Source organism: Protopterus annectens, chromosome 6.part0, assembly GCF_019279795.1.
Source record: "Protopterus annectens isolate FY-2018-M chromosome 6.part0, PAN1.0, whole genome shotgun sequence".
Classification (NCBI taxonomy): domain Eukaryota; kingdom Metazoa; phylum Chordata; order Ceratodontiformes; family Protopteridae; genus Protopterus; species Protopterus annectens.
This window is the reverse complement of record NC_056737.1, coordinates 1,085,902,787-1,085,916,410: the sequence shown is the minus strand read 5'-3', so window position 1 is coordinate 1,085,916,410 and position 13,624 is coordinate 1,085,902,787. Positions and strand designations below refer to the sequence as shown.

The 13,624-nt window shown below is 37.5% G+C and overlaps 1 protein-coding gene across 1 annotated transcript in view; it reads left to right on the top strand.

Annotated features, from left to right (window-relative positions):
- Positions 1-13,624, top strand: part of TTC7B (tetratricopeptide repeat domain 7B) — a gene marked incomplete in the record, with an annotated part of 1,939,345 nt that overhangs the window by 1,863,615 nt on the left and 62,106 nt on the right. The window contains 1 exon segment of the mRNA XM_044074706.1: positions 1,755-1,957. Coding sequence (XP_043930641.1) covers positions 1,755-1,957 — 203 coding nt within the window.

The following is a 13,624-nucleotide window of genomic DNA, read 5'->3' as shown; positions in this document are numbered from 1 at the left end:
TATTACTGCCCTACCATCCAGCAAGGGACCTCCACTCTATTAACAAATTCTTATTACTTGCAAATAAGTCAGCTAATGTTGCAGGAGACACGGTCTGCTCCCATTATGTTGCTGAACTTTGAAATAGTATTCCCACACAGAACTCTCTAACATATTCAGTAGTTTTAAATAACTGCTTAAACAACATCTTAACCAGTGTTGGTCCTGCACATGCACAGCACATGTTTAAGAGTTTGTGTTCACTGTACGATACTCTCCTTAAACAGAATACTGTCAAACTCTTAACTGAAATGACAAAGAAATGTTTATACGCAACTGCTGCCTGTGCAATCCACTAAGTTGCCTGTGTTTTTTCTCTTTAGTAACTCTACACTTGTGTGAAATCTTAGAATGTATAAATGCAACTACTGTGTGTGTATAAATGTAAATAGAAATGTAACTACTGTGTGTTCGATTGGAATTGGTATAATGCAATGTAAGCAAATGGAGCTTTTTCCCCAGGTCTCCAGGTGAAAGTTGGTATTACCTAGTCGGACTTTGCCTGTAAACGAAGACAATAAGTAATAATAAATAAATACTGTCATGGCAAGTTAACTACACAACTATGCTTTCTTTCAATGTTTTCTTGGCCTCAAGAAAGTGTGATATCTGTTATGCAGTTGAATATTTTGCTTTTGAGTGTGGGATGTAAGTCACAGCTTTAAATCAAAAGTCATAATAACTTTCTGGAAAAACAGTGGATTCTTGTCTGCATGTGAGAAGCAAACAGATTAGCTGATGATGAGTTTATGTATCCTGGGATCTTGTTCATAAATGATAGTAGAGGGATACAGGATACTGACTAGCAAATGGGTGCAGTGATGACAATATTGCAGGAATATGCAGAACTGTGATGGTGAAGAGGAAGCTGAGACATTGGGCAGTTTGTGCTACCATCATCATTGATAGTCACAAGCTATAATAGTGACTGTGGTTGCAAGTGGCAGATATTAGTTTCTTTACAGGGTTGCTGTACTCACTCTATGTGGTAGGATGAGGAAATCAAGAGTTTAGGAAGATTGTAGATCTGTTGCTGTTCTGGGTTTAGGATAGACACTGTAGTGGTGTGAGCACCTTGTAACTTTGTCCCTTGGCACCATCCTTGGGACATCCTCTCTGTAGGAGGAAGCCCCAGGGCCAGGGAAGACCCAAGAGATGGAAGGATTATGAATATCAGCTTGTCTAGGAATGCTTGGAAAGCCCATAGGATGAGTTTCAAATTGTAGCATGGGGGTAAGGTGTTGTGGTCTGTGTTGCTTAGTTAGCATCTGCTGTGTTCTTCACCAGGACAAGTAATTTAGAAAATTGATGGCTAAGTGGACAGCTTGGAATATCCAGTCAAGCATCATGTATATTGGTTGGAAATCAGAGTTTGGGGAAAATAAATGAGAATTAGTATAGACATATAAAGGTAGTAACTGAAGCCAGGATTAAATCCTTGACTCAGGAGCGGAGCTGCACATGTATTATTTGGTCATTATTGAATGTCTGACTTTATATTGTTGCAAAGATACTTCTCAGTAGAGGCCATTAACAGTGAATTGTTTGAATTGTTCTGTATTAAATTCTGTAATTGCTAGGAATTGTCAGCCATATTATTATCAATGTGTCTCTTAAATTTGGAGTTCCATTGAAATAATAAGCCACATGATGTACAAGAGTTCACACTTTGCAGTATTTATGCAGTTGCCTGAAGTTCTTGTTTATCATTTTAGCTGAAGTATATCTAGGAATTGGGAAACCGGCTGAAGCTACAGCTTGTATCCAGGAAGCAGCAAACCTTTTTCCAATGTCTCACAATGTACTGTTTATGAGAGGTCAAGTGGCAGAACTTCGAGGCAATGTTGACGAAGCAAAACGATGGTATGAAGAGGCTTTATCCATCAGTCCTACACACGTGAAAAGCATGCAGAGGCTGGTAAGAAATTGTAAATTGCTGCTTTCTACATTTTGCATCACTTGACATTGAAGCATAACATTTTATCCTTTAACATATGTGGGACGGCTTTAATTGTTGTTTCTGGTTCAAATTTGTTTAGTTTCTTTGTAGTGTAAGTTAAGAGTAGAGAGGAGTGAAATTTGACTGTCACTGCTTGTAGCTGATACATTATGGAGAAGTTCAGGACTTTTGATTTAAGCTGTCTAAGCTGAGTAGTACAGATATTTAGCCAGTCCTGACACAGTGCATTAATACATTTATGAAGGCCTGACTGGGTAGATATAGCAGAGATAGGATGATTTTTCAGTGTCTGCATAGATTCACAGCAGCCTGGTTGGGTTACATGTAGTCAGCTGTGTGCAGCAAATGGAGAGAAACCCTCTAACAGTGGACAGGCAACACTGGCCAAAAAGCTGAGCTAAGCAGAGTTGGGTATGAGTGGGCAGTATCATGTCACACATAGCAGGATAGGGTGGTGGAAAGGCAAGTGATACATGAATACTGCCAGTGGTACTACAGCAGTCACTGATGACTGGTGACCGTACTTGTCCTGCTGTACAGCATGTAACACTGCAGTCAGGAAGCATGAGCCCACTGATGATTGGTGACCGTACTTGTCCTGCTGTGCAGCGTGTAACACTGCAGTCAGGAAGCATGAGCCCACTGATGATTGATGACCGTACTTGTCCTGCTGTGCAGCGTGTAACACTGCAGTCTGGAAGCATGAGCCCACTGATGATTGGTGACCGTACTTGTGCTGCTGTGCAGCGTGTAACACTGCAGTCAGGAAGCATGAGCCCACTGATGATTGGTGACCGTACTTGTCTTGCTGTGCAGCATGTAACACTGCAGTCAGGAAGCATGAGCCCACTGATGATTGGTGACCATACTTGTGCTGCTGTGCAGCGTGTAACACTGCAGTCAGGAAGCATGAGCCCACTGATGATTGGTGACCGTACTTGTGCTGCTGTGCAGCGTATAACACTGCAGTCAGGAAGCATGAGCCCACTGATGATTGGTGATCGTACTTGCTCTGCTGTGCAGCGTGTAACACTGCAGTCAGGAAGCATGAGCCCACTGATTGGTGACCGTACATGTGCTCCAGTGCAGAGTGTAACACTGCAGTCAGGAAGCATGAGCCCACTGATGATTGGTGACCGTACTTGTGCTACTGTGCAGCGTGTAACACTGCAGTCAGGAAGCATGAGCCCAACATCGGTGCAGCAGGTGCTTAACTGCCTTGACAGCTGGGACACCCAATGCTGTGGATAGGGTTTAGGATATAATAATCCACCAACCACGGTGAAAGATGGCTGCATGTTCTCTGTATCTGTTCCTTACTACCTGCTTTTGTAGATTGGACAGCAGAAAGAGAACATCAGCTGGGGATATAAGGTGCAATGGAAGACAACAGCAAAGTCATATACATACATAATCCACTGTCTGGGCTTCTGGAACACAATTTTCTAAAGGAGTAGATAGATGTAATCTATGGGGTTGGAGTTGGCTACTGCATAATACATACAGGACCCCCTCCCTTCCAGGACTTAAACTGCTAGAAATTTTAGCTAAGCTTTTGAAATGAGTACACATCTGTGCAAGTCTGAGGATTTATTTATTTATTTATTTTTATTCTAAAAGGAAATTTGTGGGAAAACAATTTTTTTCCTTTAGTGGTGAATTTAACTTTATGTGCAGATCAGTCAGGACAAATTTGCCGTGTTTGTCAAATTTTGGCAAAGCATTTCTTTACAGAAGCTCTGCATTTCAGTCACATGACACTATTTAAGTCTGAGTCCTGCTTTGTTGTGAATTTGTGATAATTTTTTTGAGATTGAAATGTTTGGTCACTGTTTTGCATTCCTGTATTATGTCTTGCTGGAATACAAATGCATTGTCCTGTAACAATTTCCTGATTTTGATTATTATTGTTTGTGTTTTTATTTCTTTCCAAGTAAGGTGCGTTATCCCTGAAAATGGATTAATCCACAAGTAACATATTTCAGGAAAAATACACACTCAGTAGAATTTACATACACAGACATCGATATTAAATAATCCAGAAACCAAAGTATGGGCCAATGATAAGATAGGTGCTTTCGTTCCTACTTATTTCAACATGGAATTACATCAGATAAGACTCAACAGTAACACTGTGTTTAAATACACAAAGCAGCCAATCAGAAAAACACTTAGAAAATCAACTAATCAATTCTTAAAGCAACATTCAGTATTTAAAATGATACAATATAATTAGAACTAAGCTAGTTGTATCATTTATATGAAAAATATATGTAAAAACTATAAAGATGAAAATAATTTATTGTAATATACACATAATACAAACAGTCACAAAAAAGTTGTGAATTTTTATTTAAAGTTGATCGACCCTGAGGCATAGTAAACTATTTACTTAAATCCTGTCATTAATACCTGGTGGATGTGTAGAATTTAACAAAACCTGCCAGTGCACTTCCCTAGATTCAAGAAAGGCAGACCAGTTACCACTCTTTGGGTTCCAGTCCACTTTTACGAAGATACAAAAAAATAAACTTTTTAAAATTCTCACACTTCTTTATGTGCCTAACCAAATCATTAGTGTAGTCATTTTTCTTTAGGGCATAATTGTGCTGTTAAATCTTAACTTCTAAATTCTTCTCAGTTTTCCCTATATAAAATGCTAGGCAAGACAAATGTGGCAACATAGACCCACCCCACTGGTATTACAGTTGCAGGACCCTTGCAGTTTCAAAACTCTGGGGGTAGCTCCCCAAAACAATGTTTGACATTTTGTTAATAAATTGACATTTATTGCAAGTGCCACTTTTTTCATGCTCTTCCAAGTGTGATCGGAATCAGTAAGCCTATTTTTACCTGTTGGAAAAATATGCTTGAAATTCCTTCCCTTTTTAAATACCATGTCAAAGGTACCTTCTGCCTTGTTAATGAGGCCATAAGCCCTAAAAACACAATTCCAATTCTTTAAGTATGGACCTTATTTCAGCACTATTATTATTATCCTTCAGAACCACAGTCTTGTTAAAATTCTTGTCAGTTCAAGTGGAAGTAATCAGTATTGCTGGATAGTGCAACAAAGGAAGGGTATCAGGTGTGTCTGTGGGTTAAAACAAAAGAAGTTAACTCATCTAACAAAACTAAGGTATAGTTTCTTTGTAGAAACATGTCCTTAAGTTTGGTTAGCTCCAACAAAAAACGGAGTCATCTGTTATCAGCCTTGATAAACATATCATCTGCCCCTTAAGAAGACCTTTTTTCTGCCAATAAGGGTGATAGCTGTCATAGTGAAGGTAACAGTTTGAAAAAGTAGCCTTCTTAAAAATAGTATATTCATAAATCTTTTTCTCTTTGTTTTTCTATAGCCTAACATCTAAATAATTACATCCTTGACTTTCAACCTGGTATGTAAATACCAAGGAGGAGGTTGTAGAATTTAAGTATTGTAAGAACTGTGTACTGTGGTTTCTTCATTCCCACTCCATAGTATCAATCTATCATCCAAATATCTAAATATTTGTAGATATATTGGATACAAGTTGATGCAAACACAAAGTTCTCTTCCCACCACCATAATGTAGTGTTGGCAAATAAAGATGCTCCCATGGCCACACCCATAGTTTTTTTTTTGAATAATTCACCCTCAAAAAGGACACAATTGCTGTTCAGCACTAAATCCGTAAGAATGCAAAGAACTTTTATAGTTTTGTGATCAAAATCCATACCTAAAGCCAAAGCCTGTAGAAACATTAACATATCAAAATCATTTGGAATACCAAGAAACAAATCCTTAACATCAGTTATTAGTAAATAAATGTCATCTCTAAATTTATAAGCCCCCATGGATCATAATAAGTGCCAAGAATCAATGAGCACATGCTTTTAATCATTAAAGTCCTTAAGTTGGTGGCCCACATATTTTGCTAGGTACTCAGTCTTAGAGACCCTGGCCACTACTGTAGGTCTCATGGGTGGATCTGTTAAACTTTTGTGAACCTTTGGAATACAAAAAATTGAAGGAATAAAGAGCTTCTTAACTTTTAAATAGTTCATTTCATCTGGGGATAAAATTAAAGTCCAAAAACAAGTCTTCCAAATCTAAATCCAACTTACAATAGGCAAGATGTGAAAAAATCACCATTGTATCAATAGTTCAATATTTTAGCCACACAAGTTAAATGGTCCATAATAACCACCCCACCCCTTTGTCTGGTTTCATTATACGAAGATTGTAGTTATTTGTTAACTCAAAAAAAGTTTTTCTTCCTATCTAGAGAGATTACTTTTTTTATTGGCTAACTTAACACTTTTTGCCCTAATATCCACTTTATATAGTTTCTCAAACAAAGCTACTTGGAGTAACATGAGTGGATTATTGGTACTCCTATGTGTTTTTTGATTGACTGCATTGTATATTTATACACAATGTTACTGCCGAGTCTTTTATATGATGAACTTCAATGTTGAAATAAATAGGAATGACATTGCTTATCTTAACCATGGGCTGTTCTTTGATTTGTGGATTATTTAATATTAGTGTTCGCAGATTTTTATTTTATACATAGACATCCAGAGTGTTTTTTTATGAGACACACACACACACACACACACACACTCTGCAAATTATACTTCAGAGGCATTCCAACAGACTAACAGTGTAGTTATGGCAGAGAAAACAACAGCACTATGATATGAATAAAGACCTGACTATGACTAGCAGCCCAAGCCCTGGGAAACTGGTGACTGGATGGAGAGGAGTAGCAAGCAACAACGGCATGCCTCTGTTGGAGGGGACAGTTGGGCATGCATGGTCAGATGTGCAATCCCCCTAATGGAAACCAGAAATCACATGGAAGCAGCACTTCATTTTTAGCGAGGATAGGGCTTTCTGTGGAGACGCATCACTAACTGATGCAGATGACAGCCCCAACTAAGGTCCATTCCAGTTCCAGAAAAAGGAAGAAAAAACACCATCAGTTATCACAGAGTAATCTCTCTCTCTCTCTCTCTCCTTCTATGTATGTGTGTGTGTGTGAGTGTATATGGAAGTAGTGGGTAAGACTGAATGCATGAAACATTGACTGGCAAACCGTTGACGTCAAGTACTGATGTGTACATGCCAATACACATGGACTGAGAAGCAGCCTTTACACACACAATACATTATAGTAAAAATAAAAACATAATTTTGTGTAAGGGGGACTGCCCCCCTGCAATCCCCAATGTTGCAGGCTGATCCCCCCCCCAACCCCCTAATTATGTATAGTCACGCTAGAGACTGCACAAAACCAGGGTAAGGGCATATTCCCCAATCCTGGGAACTGTTTGATCTTGCACACCTGCTGACCAATTGCTAAGCTGATTATAATTGGCGACTTAACAGCTGTCCACCACACGCACACTAGACATTTTGCAGGGAACCAATGTGTATGTATGTGTGTAGAGAAAAAAATAGCTGCTTTGTTTGTCAATCTAGTGACACCCCTTCTTAAAGAATTCCAGATGTTAAAAATCTAAACATGTAGGAAAGGACGTTATACAGACGGAAAGAGTAAGGCTTCATTAGTATCTTATTTTGAGATAAAAACAGGTTCTTTATAGAGCCTGAAAATTGTCTTACCACAACTGACAAATTTTCCACAATACATTCCTGTAAATTTAAAGTTCAACATAGCCTTTCTGTGTATTATTTTTAGTGTCTCTGAAGTGCTACATTAACTGGATATTAAACTTTCTACTGGTTTCACCAGTACAGTAGAGGCCACAGGAGCACATCAGAGCATAAATCACATCTTTCGTGTGATGAGGAAAGTATTCTGTAGTAGAACACACTTTCCATTCATTTTAGGAGTACTAGTTGCACTCATTTTACAAATTGAATACCCACCACATGGGTGAGTACCTCCAGTAATATGCTAAGTAGAAAAGAATATCTCTTACTGGTCTAATACAATGACTGGGAGCAGGGTAGTCCTGTACTTTTTATAGAAAATAAGGGAATAATTAGTAACAGATTTACTAAAAAAAATCTCATAATAGGAAAGGCCAGCATTCAGAAATGATGTTAACAGTTTTGTTTACCAGAGCTAATTGGACTCGTACTTTAGTTACATTAAAGTGGAATCAGCTGAAGTGCATGAAGTGAGTCTGCATAAAAGTAAAGCCTGAATGTTGATACTGACATGCTTATATAGGCAATAGTAACATCATCTAAACTATAACCTTTGTAAAAACATTTTCATAATTTGGGTTGCCCCCTTTAGAACGTTATCCTGCTTACTATGGATTCTTTAAAAATGAAGTTCTTTACTGTATGAAAGTGCAGATTTTGTGTGTGGAGAGGGGAAGCTTAACATAAAAATGTAATTAATTGAATAGGTGGGTTTATAATATAAACTTGTAGCTACAGGTTATACAGGAATGTCAGTAAGATCGGGAAAATCAACAGTATATAAAAATTAACAATGTGAAAAATAAAAATTCAGTTTGTTAGTAGTATCTCATAACAAATGTCCAACCATTATTAAGTCATTAGTGTATCTGCTCTTTATGTGCATGCACGCACAGCTTCTCAAACAGACCCTTTACTGTTTAGTTTAAGATGGGGCAAAGAGAACCTTGTATCACTGCACCTCAAAGTTGTGGTATAATTCATTATCGAATACAAAAACAGAGACAGAAGTTTCTGTTCAGAAATACAAGTAACCATTAGAGAATCATCTAGATAAAATGAATTTCTTCTCCACTGTGAGAATGTGCTATACTTTTTTTTAATCCACACGAGAGACTGCATTTTAAGTTAAAAAAAAAGTTGGTGTGTCTGATGTAAGAATCTAATTTAATGGCAAATTAAAAAAAATTAAATTTAAACTGACTGTATTTTTTTATTAAAAAATACTGTCATCTTGTGACTGTAGATCTTCCTGGTGGCTGTACCCCACCATTCAAAAATGTAATGAAATAATCATTGAATTAAGAATTTTTGAATGGACCCCTTATAAAAGTAACTAAGGTGGAAAGGCAAATTTAATAACATTTCAGATTTCTGTACTGCAATACCTTTCTTGTACCCACAGTTTTCCTAAAAGTTTTAGTGAAATGTGCATGACATATGTCTAAATCATCAACAACCCCTTTTTTTAATGGGAGGTCAGGATATCACAACAACTGTTGCCACTTCTTTCTATTTAGAACCACTCTCCTACCTTCTACAGTAGTCGTACCTGCCAATTTCAGGTGTTTTCTCATGCAATGCAGCCATTTTTTGGCTGGATGTTATGATCTTCTCTTGACTTTTCCATCTTTTGCAACTCTGGTTTACCAAATTGTCTTCCACCTTCCTACGTGTGTGATTGTGCCACCACAATCTGTTCTCCTTGATGTTCTCTGTAATGGGAGCTACTTTAGCTTCTACTGTGATGTCCTTCAAAAAGAGGCATCATGAGTTAGTGTTGAAACTGAAACTGTAGTCCCTAAATCCATCCTCTCACCAGCAGTCCTTGTCCAGCTGAGAAGAACTGGCAGGATGGACATTACATAATCTAAATCTTTTAAAGGTAGACTGATGTCAGCTCATGCAGATCACAGAAAGTTACTATCTGGATATTCATACACAACCTTATTGCAGACAGTGCAAATTTCGGTACAGGAGTAACATGGAGGTTTATGATCAGGTCACCAATTGTAACAAGGTTTTTATTATCCTCACGAAATGGATTCAAGAAATTCACCACTGAAGTGGTGAATTCTTTTAATGCATTTCAAAAGCATATTAACAAAACTATTTTGATAGTCATCTCAGTTGTACTTCTTTGCAACACATGGGAGTTTTAGCAGTTTTGATGACTATTAGCTTTAAAAAATATGTAGGAACATGAAGTTTTAAACAGCTTTTACACTACCTCGTTCTTCCACATGAATGCCAGTCAGAAGCAAAGTGAACCTTTTGTCAACAAATTGCTGTAAAAAACTGTGGGTCTCTTGTTCTGCAATACCGCCAACTAAGTACCACCTTAAACCTCACAATAACAAGGTTCGTGCATGTGGACCTCCCTGGTTTAAGGTTGTTATAGCTAGGTACTTGCAGATGAATTTCAGTAACAAGCTTACTTTTTCTCAGTTTTGGAGTTTAATCAGTACACTGTATTACATTGTTATAATGAGATTGTCCTGTCAAAATCCTGGCTGCAGAATTCTGCAATCATTGAAAGTGATGGTAAGACAGAAGCAGAAAGTCCAATGTAGAAAAAAATCTAGGTATCTTGCAGAGGTCACCTGTGCAGTAATTAACAGAGGTGGAGACCAGAGCGCCATATATTTAAATGGCTGACCTACTAAAAGAGCGACCCTTAAAACATTGGTCACAGAATGTCAAGCAGTTAAAATGTTGAACTTGAACAGATCCAAAAAGGCTCATTTTTTTTTGTCTTCTTATCCATTAATCCTACCACTAACTGTGGCCAAGCTTCGTCAGAATAGTGGTAATGTTACAGGACGGACTTTTCCAAGGTCATCCTTTTGCTCCATACCTGCTAACCCCAACCCTACAGCCAATCTTAGAAAAATCCTTCCCGTATCACTACTATTACACAACATCTGGGACACCACACATACACACACACACACAAAATTCAACTCATCTATCACTTAATATTAACCCCGAAAGCTACACATATCCAACCCTAAACCCCACAAACATGTAAGAAAGGACATTATATAGACAGACAGAGTAAGGCATTAATTCATTAGTATCTTATTTTGAGATAAAAACAGGTTCTTTATAGAGCTTGAAAATTGTCTTACCACAACTGATAACTTTTCCACAATACATGCTTGTAAATTTAATTTCCTAAATGAAACTCATTAAAATAAAGTTCAACATAGCCTTTCTGTGTATTATTTTTAGTGTCTCTGAAGTGCTACATTAGCTGGATATTAAGCTTTTCTGCTGGTTTCACCAGTACAGTAGAGGCCACAAGAGCACATCAGAGCATAAATCACATCTTTCGTGTGATGAGGAAAGTATTCTGTAGTAGAACACACTTTCCATTGATAAAGTGAAGGAAATAACCATGGTAATGTATTTTACAGCCACCCACCTCCTTAGCCATAATAAAATAAGTACAAAAACGAATGGATTGCTGTTTTTGACGGTGTGATCTTTTGCCACTACTCACAAATATATCTGGTTTCCTGACAGTATTCAAAGAAACAAGCCCATCTGCAAAAGTAAAACTGTCCCTGAAGATCGGTGCATCGTCTCATCTGCTTCTATAGTAAAATGACTAGAGATTTCCTGTCATGTACTGCAATCCGCTTCCCTTCGAAGCAGATCTCAAGTGCTTCCGTAGAATATGGATTCCGTTAGCCATTGTGTTGTCCTGTGGGAATGGTGAAAGTGAGAGGTCATGCTTAATGTGACATGGCCTCTCACTTCCAAGTCCCAGATCCCATTCATTTAAATGAGAAGCTTTGAGGTAATTATTTCACCAGTATAATTTGTATGCTAGTAAAATAATTACCTTGCAGATATCCAAGGAATGAGAAAAATGTTTCAATTGGTTTTCATTCCAGTTTTTAAATAAAAAAAAATATACAGTAAAACCGAGTTATATTAGGTCCTTCAATCAGGTCTTTATCCATGACAACACAATAACTCGGGAGGCCACAGTTAATGGATTAGGAACTGTAATAGAAAAAGGGTAGTGATGTGAAAAAGATAAAAAAAGGGGGGGTTACTATGAGGTGACTGGAAAAGGAGTAGTATTCTTGCAGGAGAGGGGGCTATATTTACAATTATATATGCATTTTAGAGTAATAAATTAGGCAGATGTGGAGGATGTTTGATCAGCACATACTTCATTCCATCAAGAAAAGTCATCAAAAACTCAGCTCCCTCAATAGGGCGAAACACGTCCTGACAGATCAGGCAAGGAATGCTTTACAGCAACATGCCCCTTTCCTTCTCTATTATATGCCCCCCCATTCCTGCAAATGTCAACACTACATATAAAACTAAACTAGCCTCCTGCTACTACAAAACCGCTACATTTGTAACCAACCAACCTTATAAACTACACCACTGCCTTGCATTAAAACAATTGAAGTGGCTTGAACTCCCAAATCAGGTGACATACAACTAATCATTGCCCACAACCTATTGTACTGTCCACACAAATGCCCAGCATTACAAAATACTCTGCTGTAGTATTCATCCACGAGAGACCTTTGCTCTAGCAGTAAACATTTACTGTGGATCAGTAACACATTCATCACTGCTGGAGACACTGTACTCATGTCAAAACTCTGGAATGAAATCCCCACACAGTTAAAACAGAAAAATGAAATAGTTTCAAAACTTTCCTTAAACAGCACCTCTGCCAAAGATGGCTGTGTTCCTCCTGCTCACATAGCTAGCTTTACTTACATTACTTTTCTCCAACTCTTACAGTCACTTTATTTGCCCAGTTTTTGTACCTTTTCTCTCCTCACACTGCACTTAGTTCCTAAATTCTTATTTTCCTCCTCTTACACCCCCCACTACTAATTCCTTCGATGTCCATTTAACTTTTTGCTCATTTTCATAACTCTCCCCCATTCACATCTCTCATCATTGTAAGCTACATTTTACTTGTCTTTATATAAATTACTAAACTCAAAAACACCCCAGTTTTATCTTTTCCTTGCAGCCATCATACAGTAAATACATTAATTGTTACTGAACAAACTTCAGGCAAGGAAAAAACAATCCAAAGGTAGTAGCTTGTAGTAAAAATGCCAAAAAACGTTTCAAAAGATGAAAGCTTTAATAAGGTCCATGAAAACAAGCGCTTTCGCTCGGCTAAACACCGAGCTTTCTCAAGTTAAAATAAGACTGCTAGTGACAACTTTAAATAGTCCTTTACCCAGTCACATGATTAATTAACCACAAGTTTAAAATCAATTAGCCACAAAGTTAAAAGCAAATTTGACAAAAAATACAAAGCTACAAAGATGTAGCAAGAAAATAAGAAGAATGCATATAAATAATCAGTGTGAGACACATGTCAAGAATGATAAATAAACAATAACTATAACTTTAGATGTTCAAAAAGGCTAAAATGCTTATTAACGCAGCGGAAGCACGCATGGGTAATTGAACAAAAAATATACTTGTAATGACACAGTAATAAAATTAAATACATCTTGATGCAAATGATGTAGATCTTGTGAAAAACAGAGTCAGTAAGTAAGCCATACACAATTACTAGTATTTGGAAGTATGCAAAAAAATGAAAAGCAATAAAAATAATAATAATAAATATAATAAAAAGCCCTATAGACATGCCTTTCTATTTTTAAGAACACTACTGATATTAATGCTCTCATTCAAGCCCGGGGGTCTACTTGCATCCAATTTTAGTTGCCAAAGGAGCTCCCTGTATTCTAAATGGGTCTCCCAGTCTCCACCCCTGGCATCAGGAAGCACTTGCTCTAAGACTAAAAATCTAAATTCAAAATTGTGACATGTAAGAGAGTGTTTATACAGTGCATTTGACTCTTTCTGTTTGGAAATGTCATAAAAATGTTCATAAATACGTTTTCTGAGGGGCCTCTCAGTTTTACCTATGTAAAAACTGGTGCAGATGACAC